This window comes from Botryllus schlosseri, chromosome 13 (genome assembly GCF_051294905.1).
Source record: "Botryllus schlosseri isolate E-star chromosome 13, Bs_hap1, whole genome shotgun sequence".
Classification (NCBI taxonomy): Eukaryota; Metazoa; Chordata; class Ascidiacea; order Stolidobranchia; family Styelidae; genus Botryllus; species Botryllus schlosseri.
This window is the reverse complement of record NC_137248.1, coordinates 18,519,916-18,539,968: the sequence shown is the minus strand read 5'-3', so window position 1 is coordinate 18,539,968 and position 20,053 is coordinate 18,519,916. Positions and strand designations below refer to the sequence as shown.

At 40.9% G+C, this 20,053-nt stretch overlaps 2 protein-coding genes across 3 annotated transcripts in view; one reads left to right on the top strand and one right to left on the bottom strand.

Moving 5' to 3' along the window:
* LOC145453457 (NACHT, LRR and PYD domains-containing protein 1 homolog) overlaps positions 1 to 6,648 on the top strand; it is a 54,118-nt gene extending 47,470 nt beyond the window's left edge. The window contains exons 9-13 of one of the 2 annotated variants that reach the window (XM_080331442.1): positions 3,443 to 3,523; positions 3,593 to 3,769; positions 3,831 to 4,023; positions 4,652 to 4,706; positions 6,344 to 6,648. In XM_080331442.1, coding sequence (XP_080187568.1) covers positions 3,443 to 3,523; positions 3,593 to 3,769; positions 3,831 to 4,023; positions 4,652 to 4,706; positions 6,344 to 6,365 — 528 coding nt within the window. In that variant the 3' untranslated portion in view covers positions 6,366 to 6,648. Of the gene's footprint in view, positions 1 to 3,442; positions 3,524 to 3,592; positions 3,770 to 3,830; positions 4,024 to 4,651; positions 4,707 to 6,343 lie in introns of those variants that run through there. The other variant, XM_080331443.1, reaches the window with a different exon arrangement.
* Positions 6,649 to 12,177: 5,529 nt separating this feature from the next.
* LOC145453460 (uncharacterized) lies at positions 12,178 to 16,986 on the bottom strand. The gene is made up of 9 exons (XM_080331446.1): positions 16,855 to 16,986; positions 16,514 to 16,791; positions 16,309 to 16,449; positions 16,111 to 16,239; positions 15,896 to 16,039; positions 15,617 to 15,836; positions 15,392 to 15,554; positions 15,089 to 15,331; positions 12,178 to 12,594 (listed from the first exon to the last, which is right to left on the bottom strand). Exons 1-9 carry the CDS (start codon positions 16,875 to 16,877, stop codon positions 12,262 to 12,264), a joined length of 1,674 nt encoding a protein of 557 aa, XP_080187572.1. The 5' UTR covers positions 16,878 to 16,986; the 3' UTR covers positions 12,178 to 12,261.
* Between the last annotated feature and the right edge of the window lie 3,067 nt (positions 16,987 to 20,053).

Sequence of the window (20,053 nt, the reverse complement as noted above, 5' to 3'; positions counted from 1 at the left end):
AGATTTTGGGCTGGTGCCTGAGAGACATCGAAAAATATCATTCCGTCATGCGGACATTTCGATTTCAGAGAACGCATATTGAGCGCATATACTGCGATTAAGCTGTTATAATACCTTATATATAATATATAGTCAGCAGTCGGGGACATATTAGCACCAGATCATCCTTCCTTTTAGGGGTGACATCAGTAGGGGAGATGTGGTACCGATGGATCACTGGGACCGAAAATACTTTGAAAATTCTCTATGATAATTCCATGATTACACTCCGTGAACTTGTCTACAATTGCATGCTCGCAAAATCTTTCCTCACATACAAAAAAATTCGATGTGCGCGAGCAATGGGGTCTCTCACAGATGATTTTTGTTTTAGGGGGTGTAAACTAAATTTAGATCGACATATACATTTTTCCTTGTAACCTTCAACACGAACAAACCAGCAATCATTTTTATTGTGAAGTGTAGGACTTGTATCATGCTATATAATGGCACCTATTATTTTTTTCAGTACTTTCCTTGAGTGGACTTTTTTTCGATTCATGTATAAAATTCGTAGGGTGGGGACCGATGATACAATAGCCAAATCAAGCAAAATAATCAAGCATACTAATCATGAAACAAATGAAACATGTCTACGTACAGAAAATCTTTATGTAATAATTGCATATGATGTTTTATCGCTATAACGAGGTATTTGGAAGTCACACTGTCGATTTTCGGACAATATGTATGTACCCTCAAATTTATAAGTCCGAGCCTAAATCGAAACGTGATTTTATGACAACATTTGAGTTAATATTTATTCTATTTTTTGACAGTTGCGACCAAACATTCCTCTTTGGCTTGCTGTAGCTTAGATTATAATACTGAGCAAGAAAAGTAGTAACATTTGAATTTTTTATGGTATATGTGTCATAGGTCCCCGGGTCGTGTGTCATTGGACCCACCGGGTGGGGACCGATGACACGTTCGAGCAACAAATTTTGAACGCCCATAAATATTTTTTGAAAAGACGGATATTCATGTATATGTGCGCGATAGGTAGAGCTCGTATCAAAGTGCTGAGCCAACAAAAGATATGCTGTTTTCGGCTGAACATTTCAGGGTCAGTGATCATTTTCTGATTTTTGATCCATCGGTACCACATCTCCCCTACCATTTATGAATACAATCCGCACTCGCGAGATCCAAGAACGACCCTTGCCATCTCATCCACGTGTGTGGTGACCAGAACCGAAACATCACTTTGTCGTGAGTGGCCGCTGACCTTGGGATGATCAACCAACTTCACCATGCATACTCCCATTCCTAGTAATAGTCATTCCTTCACTGCCCTTGTTGTTGTTTGAGGTAGGGGAGATGTGGTATCGATGGATCAAAAATTGCAAAATGATATCCGGCCCTCGAATCTTCAGCCGAGAATAGCAGATCTTTTGCTGTCTCAGCACTTCGATACAAGCACCACCTATCGCGGACATTTACATGAATATCCACCTTTCCAAATAATATTTATAAACGTTTAAAATTTGTTGCTCGAACGTGTCATTGGTCCACACCCGGTGGGTCCAAAGGCACACGACCATGGGACCTACGAGACATACGCTCAAAAACGCAGATTTGTTAACTTGTTTTGTTGTGTACTATAAGCTAAGTTACAGCAAGCCAATGAAGAATGTTTCGTCGCGACCTTCAAGAATATAATAGATTATATCAACTCAAATGTTGGCATAAAATCATGTTTTGATTTACGCCTAAACTTACAAAATTAATGCCACATACATATTACCGCAAATCGACATTTTGACTTTCGAATACCTCGTAATAGCGATAAAACACCACAGGTAACTATGATTTACAGCCTATATATATGTAGGCGAGTTTCTGTTATTAAGTGATCAGTTGGTCCATCTATTTTGCTTGATTTGGCTATGGTATCATAGGTCCCCCACCCCATAAATATTGTAATTGACTTGAAAATAATCCACTCGTGGATGGTATTGAGTCAAAAAATATGCGCCATTATATACCCTGATACAAGCCCTATACTTCACAGAAAAAATTATGGCGGGTTTGTTAGTCTTAAAGGTGATATAGAGAAATGCAAATGTCGATCCAAATTTACTTTACACCCCTTAAAACGTAAATCATTCGTCACAGACCCCATAACTCACGCAGGTCGAATTTTTTTGCATGTGAGGAAAGATTCTGTCAGCATGTAATTGTAGACAAATTCACGGATTGTAATCATGGAATTATCATGGAGAATTTTTCAAGTATTTTCGGTCCCAGTGATCCATCGGTACCACATCTCCCCTATTCATGATGTTCATCGACTCCAATGGTAATTTGCACCAGACCCATATTCCTTATTTTGATTCCGTAACTGCCGACTTGTAGCACGGCCCACTTCTAGACTTTTTGTATGACAAGGGTTACAGGGATGAGATGGCGAGGAGAAGCCTATATAAACCTTTTCAACACTTGGATAGGAATTCTGGAGTCGACTTCGGTCGGACTCGAACCCACAATCCATTAGTGTTGTAGCTATGGATTACGCCACTACGCTATCTTGCCAGTGCCCTTTATGCTAGGCTTACCATATTTTCGGGGTCTTAAAAGGGGACACGTTTTCAAAATTTTCAGACTCACAATGCTGGAGTAAAACCCGGGAAAAATGGTCAATTTTTCCCCAGTCTGTGGTTGGTTGACTAAGAGAAATGCATTTGTCTGGTTCAAGTCTCAAAAGGCCCGTCGGACCGTTACTTTAGCGCTGATTTCCTATATCTAAGTCAAATTTCCACGTGTATTTCACCGAAATTTTCAAAAAAGAGGACAAATTCTCAAAAAGGAGGACATTTAGGCGTCATCAGAGGACACTTTCAAAAAAGTGAAAAAAGAGGACAAATCCCCTTAAATGAGGACGTACGGTAACCCTACTTTATGCATACACTTGGCAAAATTCATATTATTTTGCCTGGCGAACTGAGACTGGTATATATTACGCGATTTACTACTAGGTCTTAATGGGAAACGGCATATCGCGCACCAAGAAGTGTTAATGTTCGTAAAATCAAGGTTTTGTGGGATGCCAAACGAAAACAAAAAGTCATTTTTGAATGCTTTTAAGTTGTTAGGATTATCCCACTCATGCTTACGCTGAAGATTATGGTTTCGAAATGCTGTCGTCTTACAAAAATAGTAGGTAATGATAAATTAAATTGATTCTATTTTTATTTGGGTTATTTCCATACAAAACGATTAGTATTGCTTAAGATTAATGATGCATGTTTCCGAGTGTCCGTCCGTGAAAAGATCTTCATTAGGATATTCGTCGGAAAATAGAATCGACAAGGAAAACCAAGACAGCATACCCTATGCCAGCAACATCATGCATTTATTGACATTAATGATTCTATATCTCAATAAATTTCAATGTCTTTAGATAAGTAAGATCTTGATCGATAACACGAAAGAGGAGCGAGTCGATTGGTCATTGATTGACGACATTTCGCGAAAATTACAGGTCCGATTTCTCGTATTATCTCATTTTATTTTCACTGTCTATACATCAGAGCCATTTTATGAACTTTAGGTTGACGTCATTGACATTGCCGTCGATGGCAAGAAATTCACCGACGACGAAAGGATTTTCGCCAAACATGGAAAGAAAATCCTCAATTTTGATGTTGACGTCAATATTCATTCGATGTTTATATTAATGAAAACGGGGGATGTTACAGACATATATGAAGCGTCTCGGCGAAAGAAGGTGATATAACTCAAGATATGGTGAAACTGGCATGGTATCTGAAGTAAACGTTTCGCTGCAGCTTGGAAATATCAGATGCATAATCAGCTCGGGATATCGTACTTCCTTGAACGAAGTTAAATCGATTTTGAAAGAATGCAACCCGCCGAACCTTACTATGACACATTGGAGTGAAAAAAATATGTTGGCCCAGGAAGAATTGAATTCAGTTCTGATGCTTTCGGGCTATTCCAATGCTGCGAGATGTATCTACCGTAAGTTTGCTATGAATTGATCTTTATGCAACTTCATATCGATAACAATGACAGACTTTTTACATAATTAATTGTAATCTGTTGTAGATTCTGATCATTCATTGTCCAAACTACATAAACGTATAAATGTATCAGGAGCTAGCAATAAAAGTTCACGAAAAGTATGTCGTGATACCGCGTCAGTACCACCAGCCGTTGTTCCGAGGCCGTTGTGCCCCGACATATTGCTAAAAATGCTTGTTATCGTTTCATCTGAGAGCTTTCGGTATAGCTCTAGTCAAGTTGACATATCACCGGAAACCCCACGAGTCTGATATAGTCTGCCTAATACTTATTCATTGCAATGCTAAAATTGTTTTGGATGCGAGAATGTGAGTGAGGTAAGATTAAAAATCAGCGGATTGAAATTGACACGGCTCGCAGGTCAACTGTAGCCAGCTGTTTGTATTTTCTTGGTCAACAGTCAATTCGAAAAATATAATCCGAAATCCCAGCTTCGCGTGAGGAAGCTTCAGCTGAAATTTGTTGGACTGAACACAGCTTCAACGATAACTTGAGGCAATTCCATGGCAAAAGTAAACAGTAAACAAGCATCACGATTACTTTACACGTTGTCTTTACTTTCCAGATTATCAAAGAGAAAACGACGCCTGGAATAGACTTGACGAATTTTTCTATCGAAAGTAAGACTCATTTACATCAATCTACTAATTCAATTACTGAATTATCTCCTAAAATATGAATTCATGAGGTAATAAATGTTGTATTATACATCCAAATACGACTGATGACATGAATATAATGAAAATGGTTTGACACACGCATTATGATTTGACTCTGACATTATTATCATCTAAAAATCCCCTACATACAAATTGAATTTTTGGATATTTATTCAATTTAAAAATGTGGCTAGGGCTTGTCACGGTTTATTACAAGGCTTGGTACGATTTATTACAGGGGTGGCCAGCTTTTTCGGCTAAAGGGCCACATGCAATTGACGAAAGAGTGCGTGAGCCACTCGCCGCGCCCAGCACCGAAATTTTTCAAAGTTCATAAATGAAATAGGTCAATAATATTATTACTTAAGTATATTGCGGGTCTTCTGTATACCGCCCGCTGGGCTCAATCTGCAAAGACAGGACTATTCGGCATCTGGACATATCGATATCGAAAGAAAATAAATCACGCGGTGCGTGAAGAAAAAATGTAATACTATTCTACTTTATTGTAATGTGTGACGATTTGCTAAAAATGGGACTGGACCCTGTCACCCTGTATCTGCCAATGTGTCGGATTTGATATTTGAGTCATCAACATCCCAAGTATAGCAGTCGGACTAATCAAATTTTGGCTGGCCTGGAAAGGTCACAATCTGAGCCATTCATTTTCAATAATTATTATTATAATATAACTAATTTCAAAAATTACACCGGAACCACTCAAATTCACTCAAATCCTTCTCGCGGGCCACGGGTTGGCCACACCTGGTTTATTATCACTTCATTTTCTGATCGTAATCGCAGCCTCAAAATGCTATCACTCAAAATTTACCTAGCTTTACCATGAATTTTTTTAATAGCTTGAGTCCGAAGAAACGAGCCTGCGATTAAGTTGGTTGCAGTATGTGCGAGCAATCGCAATAGCTTTTGTGTATCTGTAAGTCACGTAATAACAAAATACCTAATGAAGTTGAAAACCATGGTAACCGAAGGTAGCCCGAGATAACCTGTTGAATGAGTAAATTTCCGTGAAATACTTTTTGCATCATTTCTTCGGGTAAATCTGGTCATGTGGGATGCGAAAATATGAACAACAATACTAAAATATACAATTATGATGCAACAACGAGCGGAATTCATACGCACCGTACTCTGGGTAACTGAGTCTTGCCGTTCCTGCCAGTTACGCATGTTTCCAAATTGTTGACGATAAATTAACTGACCATGTCTAACAGCAGCTCTTGCTGTTCCGTTTACCTATTTATTAGCCATGCAAGCTGATACATGTTCCTAGACACCAAATGTTAGGATAACCATACTTTGAAATCACATCGAATGGCGTATTAAAACGGTGGGTACACTTACGACCAGTCCATAATAGTCGTAGCAACTTGCCTACAAGAAATGGTCATAGTGCCCCTACGATCTGAACACAGCAGCCTTGGCAGAAATCACAATCCTGGTACTTTGAATTAACATAGTTGCAACCCCACTTTATGTACTTCGTCTTTCAGGGGTCGCGCGCCATACTTTCGTACCCACTGTGCTAAAAACTCACTATTGCGAGGTATCAGTTCGTATCATTTTTATTTTTTCAGAATTCAATCAACCGAATCATAACTGACGAGAGCTTGACCACAATCCAGTTTACTACCATTCTCATCAATCAATTAACACTGAGATACCGATAAGGTTATGAATATCGAAATGAGTTGTTAATATTTTGCATTTGAAATTGAATCTCTCACGCAAAGTATATCTCATATTGACATCTCTCACTTTTGTAACAATTCAGATTGTGTTGCATACACTAATAATTCGTGTTGATGTAAGTTTGTATGTTTAGATTCGTATCAATGATGTGTTTAACAATAAATATTGGCTATGCCTCATTTCAATCAGATCATGATTTGTTCGTTGTGATTTGACACTTTAACGACGTTTTTGTGGTGTAGTCGGTCATGTGTATTACAATAATTCTGGGCTATGCCTCATTTCAATCAGAACATGATTTGTTTCTTGTGATTTGACACTCAACGACGTTTTTGTGGTGTTATCGGTCGTATGCTACTCATTGCTAAGGAACTTGAATTTGATGTGACAAATGGGGTTCGTAAATAATGCTATGAGCAGTATATCGATCGATAAATGCCTAGAAATAAAGTATAAGGGGGTATTCGACACCTTTAATCATCGTGGTACGTGGCCTGAATATAGTTGCGATATCGCAAATGATGCACAATACGCATATGAAACCTTACGTACCGAGTCAATAATATTCATAATGGCTGGAAAGAGAGTGACGCCCTGACCTTACGGCTATTGCTGGGTGTAATACGATATTAGAGAAAAGTACATTTAAAATATAATATTACGCATATACCAGGTGGTAGAACGCCAACTATTATATAAAGAATAAGAGGACCATCATAGATGAACAAATATTTACGACACCCCAAAACGAACCATGCGTCAGGTCATAGCATTTCTGGTGTGAAGAGCTTCTTGGAGGTACAGAACTTCATTATAGAATGGAATAGTAAATTCATATTGAATTGAACCCAAATATTGTCGGCTGACACTCATCATCAGGGCTAATCGCCAGCAAGTAGTAGAGAATTGGAAAGAACATTGTATATCAACAATCGTATCTCAAAATATGACGTCACCAGCATGAAATGAGATCTCAAATAAGAGAGCGTTCGATGCACCATTTTAAGATGGTACGCGGACTCATTGCTGTTGACAAAGCTTGGGCTGATGTATTTTGATAAAGGTCGAGTCCAAGGTACAGAGATGAAAGTGTCAGCGGCCCCTCCCGATGGCGTGAAATCTGTCGTCTCGATAATTTTTCGCACAGGCGGGATTATCCAACAGATGTTTGCCAACGGCAGAATTCATGGCCTTTGAACGCTATGTGTCAAGCTGAAGCGGATGAGTCAAGGGTGAGCTTTTCACCGAGCGTGATGCACGTGTTCTGATAAATCTAGAGACATGCTGGTTTATGCGTTCACGCAAACGCTTCGATGTTCTTCCTAAGTAACCACAATCACAGTTACAATTAAATTTGCATTTGTAAAGAGTGATTCCAGTTTCTCCGAGGAAAAGTGTTAGGGCCTATCAGGCGAAGGGCAAGTGCAGTCACCGAAATTTACTCGTACGTGTGATCATTGTGGTAAAGTTAGGGATATAAAGTCCACCTATTGGGCTCTGAAAAATGATGTTATTCGCAGTGGTCGGGAAGCTGACCCTCATGGTTTTCGGCTTCTCGACGAAGGCAGACGACATTTTTGGCTTCGGACTGCTCATTATGCTGATTGTGGAAATGATAATTCAATAGAAAATGATCAGATGCGTGTATAAGACAGACATTTGCTGTGCTTTCCGTGGAATGTGAAAATCTCGATATGCCTTATCGTGCTATTGGCGATCGTTTTCGTGTTAGTATGACGAAGTAATATCTAAGGATGACGTCGGTTTCCTGTCTCGATACAGACTGGGTAAGTTTCTGTGACAGCCTTATGCTAAAGAACGTTGAGTGTTCAAGAGGGCATTGGTAGTTTTCAATTTTATACTATATTCTCATGACAGTTTTCTACCACCTTGCTAGAGATAACAGATTATTTGGTATCGAACATGTAAGTTTTCGACATCCCTTATCATAATGCAAGCGAGGCATTTTTCCCAGTCGCGCTACTCATTTAATATATTTCGATTGATCCGTATATTAATATTCTTGGCAAGTTGACTCATGCATCAATCTTCGGAATGGCATGGATAGTTTAGACCGAAGTTGCAAGACTTCTCAAATATCATATGCAATGGTAGCATATATATATTGGCGTCTAATCCTTTCTATTACCCCCTTCAGCTTCGCTCAGACGTACTATACCATAAGTTAAATCAAAAATCAATAGCGCGTGCCGCACGACATTCAAACTTGGCACTTCTTCAAGGGCCAAACAACTTTTCTCTACAGGTCGCAGGTGCATGTTTGGTAGGAGAATAATAATTCAATTGAGTACTATTGGGCTGCCATAGAATGCACTTCTTAAGAGTGGCATAAATCTACCAAATGTGGGCTAATTGAGTATACTCGGTACTCAAGTAGAAGTAGAAGTAACTGCGTCAAATTTCTACTCAAGTAGAAGTAAAAGTAACTTTTCATAAGCATGTAAAAAAGTCATCATCTAGGCCTAGTTTTTGATATCAGTATCAATTTATTATTATTTCCTTCCTTTCTAAACATCACAAGACTGCGATACAATGAAAAGATAGGAAGGCGTCGAAACGTTCAGGAGTGGTCTTTGAAATCAGACATCAGAAAACTGAAATTAGACTTGGGCTTAGGCGATGTAAAGCAGAGGTATGCACAGCACAATGAATGAATAGTAAAGCGACATTGAGGCTGTGAAGCATTAGAAAACAAATATATTCACCATTTGGTGTTCCAATATGGCTTGGGGAGAGCAACATGGACATGGAAAAGATTGTTACTTTTGCTCATGTTTTATTTTAATTATTTAATGTCAAAAATCAGCATAAAATTCAATATCCAATTTGACTTGCGCAATACGACCAATTTCTCATAGGCCAGATGTTACAATCCCATTGCCTTCAAAAGTTTTACCAGCAGTTGAAGAAGATTCTCCCGGTGAAGAGTCTTTGTCTGAAGAATGTTCTCAGATTGTGTGTAGTGATGATGATCAGCTGCTATATAAAGTTGAATCAAGCTGAACTAAATAACTGCGTTATGAATTTGAATTTACCGAATGAATCTGCTCTTATTGTAGGTTCGAGATTGAAAGTCAAACATATAGCCTACTTGGCTCTGTTACCACGTTTGCTTGCTATATGCACATTGCACACTCTTCTTTGCCAGCGAACACTGTTAAGTGTATTGTGTCTATGTTCAAGGTCTCATAGAGACATTGGGAGCCGTGAATTGTAGCCTCTTTATTTATGCATCAAGCCTAAAAGATGTATTGTCGCACGATACAAATCAATGTGCTTCTATCCATCTAGCATTCTAGCTGGTACAACTGGCATCATCTTGCGAGAATATGGAACTTTTCATTTCAAATTTGGGATGTAGTACTCAAACTATTCAAACGTGTTAAGTTTCCGTTAATTTTGTGCACATAAATATGGTGCTGGTTCAACGGTCTAGCACTACAAGGTACTCTTGTTTTATGTGGGAATGGGAGAGTAGAAACCATTGAATTTACCGTAGGTGGTCGATGAGGCAGTGTCCTACACCAGGCTTTAAAGTGTTTCAGAGCATGCCCTTATCGACAGATTTAATGTTGTATTTCCACCATTATATATTAAACTGTATCTCATGGAAAAGTTTTCGAAGGCTCTGATCAAAGAGAGAGCACGTTCTAAATACATTCACGAAAGGTTTCCTGACTTGAGTTGCTGGACCTGAAATCAGAACACTCACCAAGACCCCCTATTTTTTATCAGGAAGACGGATTTGGAAAATAATACACGACTCTCTTTCATTGAAATTGCATCTAAATTTCTTGGAAATACCAAGGATCCCGATTTTCTGGAGGGTTTTAGTTCAAGATAATCAAATCTCAAATCCAATAAAGTAAGCTGAGAGCTTTGTAGGATGTGTTTCGTGTCATATACGGACCTAAACGGGCATAAACACCCATGATACAGCCGTATTTGACTAAAATCTTCATTCTACTTTTGCGATAAATTGTGACGTGATGAGAAGGGCAAGTTTTTGCAACTTTTGCAACTTTTTTTCAGCTGCCGGCAGCTTCCCAAATACTCGTAAGATTGGCAATGCTGTTTTAAGCTGTTTGAAGGAATCTTATAGTGCAACTTTTTGAAACTTTTGTCCATATTTTTTCATGCAACTTTTTGCAACTTTTTCGATTTTTAATGAATGAATGAATGAATGAATGAAATACACGGCCAAATTCGACTGAAACACCGTAAATCAGCACCGAAGTAACGCTTTTACGGGTATTTCGGGATCTGAGCCGGAAAATTGACCGAGTGCCATGCATTGAAATAAACTGAAATGCATATAATTACTACTACACACATATTATATAGTTGTGTGATAGCTCTTCATACATTCCGGCACTTGATGCAAAAGTTTGCGGGGAAGAAACGATGATTGACATTGGGATTATTGCAATAAATACTTAACTAGGGAGACGTTCTTTTGATGTTAGTAAAATTTTGACGAAGTTTACTCTTCAGAGAGACGATGTATAAAGGTCTGTGACCAACAAAACTCGAAATATATAGGCCTACTGGTCTGACGGGCATTCATCCATACGTTTGACACTAGTCTGCAGGAATTTTCTTTCCCGGATTTAAGAAGCGGCCTTGGCCCGCTTTTGACATAACTAATATCCCTCATTTAAGCATTCATATACACTTATACAGACGTTGACTATATATAATTTGCCTCTTCATAGACACAAACAACAACTGTCGTCTGTAATATTTTGTGGCACATTTAGAGGTTAATCAGTGCCGCAAGATGGCTACCTTGGAGCCGCGGTTGGGAACCACTGATTTAGACTATAATATAATTTACCAAGTTGTTGCTACTGAACCATGGGAAACAGCCGCTATGGGAATTAAAGTGGTAATATAATTAGAATCATTGCCGTTGTGGAAACTTGTAAGTCTAAGCACAAATTAAACTCATTCCAAGTTCACGGAGCATCATTCATCTCACGTGCCGTCGCTCCCACTATCAGACACGTTCACGCCCCCAATGAGGGCGCTTTCCCCCCACAGTTTGTAAATCTCTGATCTAGATGCGTGTAAATGTACCCTCCGGCCGCCTCCAACATGATACAATTCCAAATCAGTCATATTCTGCGCGTTTCCATGAATGCTTTCTTGATTGCTTGATCGCTAAAACTTGAGTATATACTGGCACACTTTGACGTCTTTGGCAAGTTGACTTATTTAGCAAGCTTTGAAATGATATTCAGCTTAAATCAGTAGCAATTGACTTTTTACCAAAGTCTCATGGTCGTTAGGCCCCTCCTTCCGCAGTACCTCGATATCAGAATGTATATGAATTCAGTTGCATGTTGCAGATGCAATGTAGGCCTATGTCTTCCTCAAACAAAACTCGACTTGTAGCCAATCTGTGAATATCGTGTCAGTTTACCGCTTGATCAAAGGCTATTCATTCCACATATGCAACCTAAACCCTCCGAAATTACTAGAATATGGAGATTTGTGAGACCGCCTACTAAGCCAACCTATCTACGGCAGACCGCGAGCGCTAATCGTCAACGACGATCGCCGCCGTGCTGGAACACGTAGTCGACTAGACGGAACTTTCGTCGCCGTATTGGTGTACCTGTACACGCCGTATTACAGAATAAAAAGGCTGTTGACGATAACCAAACTCTCGACAATTGAATCAGCACCGCTATAGTAAGTGTCTTGTTTCATTTTATTCAAGCAAGGTGAAACCACATATTCCAATTGCGGCGATCACGTATTTTCGAATGACAACGATTCACGACTTACGAAATGATCGAGCATACGCTAACGAAATCAACAGTAACAAGATTAGTGCAGCAGACAAGATGAAGATCATCACAACAACATTGTCCAAAATTCCTCTCTGGAACGTAGCGTTATCGAGTCGACCTTCCACAATCCGCGGGATCACGCCTCCTACATACTCGTCGACTACGTCCGAATATTCGTCCATACCGTTGATAGCAACTCGCGCCGCACCAGCAGAACCATTGAAAACGACGATGGGCCCAAGCAAGACCACCCGAGGAGTGCTACGTTTCGCACGTGAAGATCGACACCTCGATCCATCTCCGGCTAGAGGGCATTTCTGAAAGGTAAAGACACGGTTAGCTCCCACTTCCTCTGCATACTTCTGGTATACTCACTAGGGATGGTGAGAACCTCGCTAAGGGTTCAGCTTCGTGTGAACGCGAACCTTACAATGACGTCACATTGGTAATTCAAACCCTACATTTCAGTGAAGTTATTGTAAATATTGATGTACACGTTAGGTTGTAATGACACGGACTCGCCGATTTTCTGATGACTCCGACTCGACTCGAGTCATTTTCGCAAAATACGGAAATGACTCTACTCAGTCAATTTGTGTATTGTCTCGACTTGGACTCGGTAATTGCGCATAACTCGAACCAAGTCATATGACTCGAGGCTCAAGACGGCCAAGACCGACATTTCATTGTAATTTCGAAGAATAGTAAAGTAACCACACTATTGGGATTTCTTCTACGGTACTGGTACTCGAAAATGCGACCAGAAACTGCTATAAGTGGGGAAAATAGTATATTATAAATACGAACAATTCGATATCACCAAACGGAGATTGAAAAGTGGGTTTAACAAAACTTTTAACTGGAAACTGGAGCAGTCAACACAATGACGTGGACTCGGACATAGTCATAATACCGTGGCTAGGGGACTCGACCCTCCTCGCCAATGACTTCCGACTCGGTGGTCACTTCGACTCGATGGTTTATTGAAAATGACTCTACTTGACTCAAAACTATAAAAGGCAAATTGACTTGTGACCAATGTTCCCTCTAATTTTTGACGAGTCTGCGATCACTCACCAACTCACTGTGCACACCCTTGAACAACAGTGCGTAACGACTAAAATAGTCATCACTTCGCATCTTTTGTGCGCAACTCAGATTTTCTGTGCGCAGAGACCGTGTCAGCACTGCGCATTTATGCACGTGCGCAGCTTAGAGGGAACATTGCTTGTGACTCGGAGCCTTGTGACTTGGTTACAACCCTGTGTACACGATACCTAGTGACAAGCCGGGCCACATAATGCCACAATGCTTAAGTACTATATAAGACGTTTTAACGTCACCAGCCAAATGTATTAACTGGGGCATCGACTCGATGGATAAATGAAAATGACTCTACTTGACTAAAAACTATAAAAGTGAGATTGACTTGTGTCCAATGTTCCCTCTAATTTTTGACGAGTCTGCGATCACTCACCAACTCACTACGCACACCCTTGGACAACAGTGCGTAACGACTAAAATAGTCATCACTAGTGACAAGCCGGGCCACATAATGCCACAATGCTGAAGTACTATATAAGACGTTTTAACGTCATCAGCCAAATGTATCAACTGGGGCAATCTGTACAGTGTACACGATACCTAGTGACAAGCCGGGCCACATAATGCCACAATGCTGAAGTACTATACAAGACGTTTTAACGTCACCAGTCAAATGTATCAAGTGGGGCAATCTGTACAGTGTACACGATACCTAGTGACAAGCCGGGCCACATAATGCCAAAATGTTGAAGTACTATATAAGACGTTTTTAACGTCGCCAAATGTATCAACTGGGGCAATCAAATGCAACGATAATCCCATGAAATCAATCTTCCATCGCTTTGCCGACAGTTTCGACGAGGACTTGCAAGGGTACAAGCTTGGACGGGTCTAGGCAAGACTGGACAGTATCCGGCATGTATCAACTGGGGCAATCTGTACAGTGTACACGATACCTAGTGACAAGCCGGGCCACATAATGCCAAAATGTTGAAGTACTATATAAGACGTTTTTAACGTCGCCAAATGTATCAACTGGGGCAATCAAATGCAACGATAATCCCATGAAATCAATCTTTCATCGCTTTGCCGACAGTTTCGACGAGGACTTGCAAGGGTACAAGCTTGGACGGGTCTAGGCAAGACTGGACAGTATCCGGCATGTATCAACTGGGGCAATCTGTACAGTGTACACGATACCTAGTGACAAGCCGGGCCACATAATGCCAAAATGTTGAAGTACTATATAAGACGTTTTTAACGTCGCCAAATGTATCAACTGGGGCAATCAAATGCAACGATAATCCCATGAAATCAATCTTCCATCGCTTTGCCGACAGTTTCGACGAGGACTTGCAATACAAGCTTGGACGGGTCTAGGCAAGACTGGACAGTATCCGGCATGCGAATACTGCTACGTTGATATTGAGTACGAGTATAAAACGGGTTTCTGTACTCACTACCACTACCGATATTACTTTATGGTTATGCAGCGGTAGCCAATACACCCCAATCGCACGGATTAGGTTTTTATGATACAATTAACATATGAAATCAAGATTGACCCCGTACGCCTGCTAGAGTCGCCCGCAGTTGAAATGCAATGAATTCCAACCATACATGTTATAATGAAGTGAGAATTGTAATATATAGAAAAGGTTCAGTGCAGAACCTACCAAGGTTTGTTTCCATGTTATCATAAATTTCTGAGGTTCACGCACAGAACGCGAACGTGAACCTCGCGTTCACACCATACCGAGTACTCACCTCTACCTCGGAATCGGCACAAGACATCAATTCTGCATGGATGTAGAATTCGGTACACTGCAGTGTGCGAGGGGTTTGGAAGGAAACGCAGACTATATCGGACACGAACGATGTGCGAATCTTGGAAGGCAGACCCGACATTGCATTGCATCCATTAGCGACGATGTCCAGCACGCTACGGCTCGATGATTCCTCGGAGCAGGACAAGTACATGTCAACGACGCCAGTCGTCAACGATCCAGACTGGATTGAAAAATTTCTGTTGAGGTTTTAATTCCTACGACGCAATCGCAAGATACTTACATCCAACGACATGGTAACATGAATCATTTCTCCGACGGTGTACGAGGCTCCGCCGCTAACCTTGTAGATGCCAGGACATGGCCCGGGGCATGTCGGAACCTTGCACAATGAAATCGTCGGGAAGATGTCCTTCTTTGAGGTCACCAAACCAGGACTGCCGACTCTACGCAAACGAAACAAGTCTCAGAATACCATGGGTAATGTCCAAAGCACACAATGACTTACACTGGCTGGAGCGACGTTACGAGTTGATAAACGCGGCTGTACGTACACTGGAACACCACAGCTGGAACAGGCATGTCAAACATTCCGCTGTCTAGGTCACGATTGAACCACATTTGGTTATTGAAGACCACGCCGTCACCGGTTTCTCTCCAAGTCGTATTACAAGCGGAGAACGGAAGAGGTATAGTCATTTCATACGCTCCGTTGGTAGGTACCCAGACTTCAAAATGCGGTTATTATATTACAAAGATGTCTACATTAAATGGGCGATGATATTACTTTTGCACGCTGAACTAGTGTGCTCATGCAGACTTGGCGCGACCGATATGTAACTATTCTTCATTCCCATATCGTACTCGTTGACGAAGCTTTCCGAGACGCTTAACACCATTTTGTCTGCATCGCACCGCAAAACCGGGACCGCTACATGAAGAGAAATTGCATTAGTCGGTAGTAATTACACAAAACCAAGTGCGCAACGAGCAATTACTCACGGACAGCACAGTTCTTGCCAAGGTAGCCCGTGTCGCTTCGACAATAATAGCCTCCTGCGTGTTTACAAGACTCGTAGCAAGCACAATCCCCTTTACACGGATTCGGGCTGCAGGCGGATGGAGCCAAATCTACATCGAGGGGCGAGTATTACGTTGAAATAACCACACACTACTTGCGTTTTACATCACACTTCTCACCTTTCAAGCAATTGGAACAATTCACTCCGTCGCAATCGTCTGGGCAAACGCATTGGTAGTTCACTTCAGACAACGGAATACATTGATGATAATCATGAGCGCACGGTCGGGTGTCGCAGATGTTCCAGTCTCGCTTAGCATCTGCCGAACCGATAACGACAGAAAGCTACATAGCATCATACCTGGTTTTCTGATAATATCTCACCTTGTTGGCAATTTGAACAATTTAGGCCATGACACCCTTCAGGGCATACGCACTCGTAGGTCGTCTCGGATGTTGCGGTGCACTCGTGGTTAGCGTTAGCACAGGGCCGAGTAACACAGCTGACCTGTTCACATGTCCCCAAGCACTCGCAACGGTATCCAGCTTCCGACAAGGAAACGCATTGGTAACCTTCTCCGACACAGTCATAAAAGTCGCACTTGCTCAAGTTTCCATTGGCGGCACTAGCCGTGACCACAAACCAGTTCAATGCGGATAACCTGAAAATCATACGCGCTGCGGTCACGGCGAAACTGCGATTGAAACAGGCATACACTACTCACAACAAATACCACTTGGAAGCCATTCTTTCGCACTTGCAGCAAAACAAAATGAAACAGAAATAGTCAGCGGAACATCGCGCCTCCCAAATCAACAGTGGCTTTTATAGGTTCCCGAAATCCCGAGGAAACGATCTCCATCAATTGCTTGATCACATCCAATTATCTTCGCGCGAAAAAACGCAAACGCGGTGTAATGGCAATTACGAGCATGGTCAGAACTTCTAACGATTCCATATATCCCTGTAGTACAGTGCTTCTTAAGAAACTCACGACATACCGGTCCGAAATTTTGATATCGGCTGGGCTCTCGTCTAGACGCACTTGATTTCAATATTGCATATTTTGATTTTCACGTCGCTTTTATGGCTACGAAATTGTGAAACAGCATAAATACTAGCCTACTTCGAAGCACTTTAATGACAGTTGATGAAATTTAAACCAATCAACAATCCTTTCTAGCTGTGAATGAGCGGCTAACGACAGGCCTATTTTCGTATGCATACTATCGAGGTTCTTAGACGATGAACTTGCGAGGGAGACACACTGTCATCTCCTCAGAACCATCATTAGCCAATACACAATATCCTGGAGCACCGATACAGATTGTCAACGGGAAAGGCGTGAATACTTTGGCAAGCAAGTCGTCGGTATGATCTATCTGGCAATCTGGCGATCGATAAGCCGAACGGTGCTCCACAATTACGGTTGCATCTAAAATGAATGGTGTTTTAAAACACTTTGTAACATATTTTAAACAGTGTTTTAAAATAGGCCGCTCCATCAAAATTAAATCGTGCTCTTTTTCAAAGTTGTAGAATCAATTCTATTCAATTCTAACAAGTATAAACCGCCACAGAGCCAATTAAAATATTTAATTTACTGGGGAAAAATTAAAAAAAAAAAAAATTCTGTCAACCCCGTGGAATTGTTGAGTTGTCTTCAAAGACGATACAAAACAAATTTGACCTAATTCCCATCGGCAGAAGCGGAGATATTTGAGTTTTTCGTTGACATTTCTGGGATTACCCACCAATCAAGGATAAAGCTGGAAAGCATGACAGGCACGTAGAAGAGCCGTGATTTGATGAGCCCTGAACTATGCCGCGTTATCGAATTGAACGATGACGGGTTCACGGCGCTACGTCGTCTCGAACTGAATTGGGCAATTTCACAGTCAAGCCTGTGTATCCACACTACAGCCGTGCTCCTGTGCATTCAATGGATGCGAAATAACTTTCGTGCCTACATTTGAAGCCAAATCAACCGCGGGTGATTCCACTATCGGTTCCACGACATTTACAACACGTACTGTGTAAGCTGGCTCACGTTAACTAGAGAAAGGCGGATTGGTGCCCGGCACCCGAGGTTCATGACAGACAGTAGATTTACCGTTTTATTGATTTGCGACCGGAAAGCAAGCGGCAAATCCGTCGCGGATGTTTGCAATCACACGCCCGCATTCGACTTTGATATTGCTTGCTGCAAGATCGTAGAGAAGGGGATTTAGGCATTCGCAAAAACGTAGGATGCCATTAGCTGTCAAAGTAAGTGCCCACAAGACGTCGCGGGAAACATGAATTCGTTCGAAAATAGGTAGAACTTCACCGCAAAATCAGCCAAGTACCCGACCATGTAAGTGATGACGATTGCCACTAATGGAATGAGAGCTCGCTTCTCTTTGTTCCGCGGGGAAGATGACGACGATATTGCGATCGACGATGCCACAGAAATGCAATGAGCACACCACAAAATACTTAGATTAGTATTGAAGGAATGAGCATACCGATTATTTGAGCTATAATTGACACAATTGCAATGAAACTGCCTGCATTTTTTCGAATGCCACAGTAACGCGCGTCACCGGTTTTTCGATATTCAGTTCCAACAGGGGCGATTAATCCATACAGTAAATAAGTTATAACATATGATGACACAACTTAAATACGACATATGTTCGTGCCTATTTCCTTAGTTGATCCGGTGATTCCTGTAATGCTCCGTAATCGAATGAGACTCAATAGATAAACATGATGAGCAGTAACTGAGGATGTCGCAACTTCCGTTGAGAAATAGAGGTAACAAAAAATCCACGATATTTTATAATCGTACGGGTACAAGTGTCCGTATATGAAAATCAGGCTGGAATCGGAAAAGCTAAGTCCGACCAAGTAAAGAAGCTCGACTTCATTAGAAGTGATATCGTGATCATAAATTCGTTTGCGATACATAGCCGAAAATAGCCATACAACTGAACGATAGCCAGATACTTGACTCCTGCATCACAGTGAGATTGATTGGAAAATGGTATGCAAACAAATTCATAATTGTATGCAAGGCACGTTCTCTTGAAACAATTGACTCGAAAAGATCCATGTCGGCGATTATGCGACAATCAGCTGTGTGTTTAAAACATGTTTTTTATTGTTTTTTTATTTATTTTATTTTTAAGCCATGACGTCACAAATATTAAATTGTGGCGTCATAGTGGATTGACATTGACATTAAAAAATATAGGGTAATTATAGCTCTTTTGACGAAATATCTACATACTCTAGCAGTTGAACCGACCATTTTGAGGGTTCTAACAATCCCATATCGTATATGTCGCCTATATCGGGTGGTAATCGTCCGTAGGCTCATGCAGTATTTTTTGGAAAGTATTTACACAAATATGGCATAATTATACAACTTTAAAAAAACAAAATCTTTTTTAAACGGCCATTGTTTAAAAACACTGTTCAAAACAAAGTGTTAAACAACCATTTGTTTTAAATGCAACCCGACTCACAAGACTTTTCGCATATACCACCTAAGAAGCTCTCGTGTAGGTGTGGTACGCGTACCACATTTTGAGAACCACTGGCTCATTAGTTAATTTGCTCAGCTTACATAAGCACATAAGCATTTTGTGAAATACACAGTGATCAATATTTTTCGAGCCGCTGTATTGACCATCTGTGTTGTGCTGATGAGGAAACCACGCCCCAGAATATAGGATTGCACGGCATTCCTCGCTTACACAGGTTTAGCGCGTTATATATGAATAATTTGAACATGCTTAGTTTTAAAAAGGTGGCGCCAACGAGACAGCAATTCTTAATATTTTAAACGATCGATTTTGTGAATTCAGCCAAACGTATTAGCAGTGCATCTTATAAAATACATCGGAGCCGAAGCTACTTTTCAAACAACCGGCTCC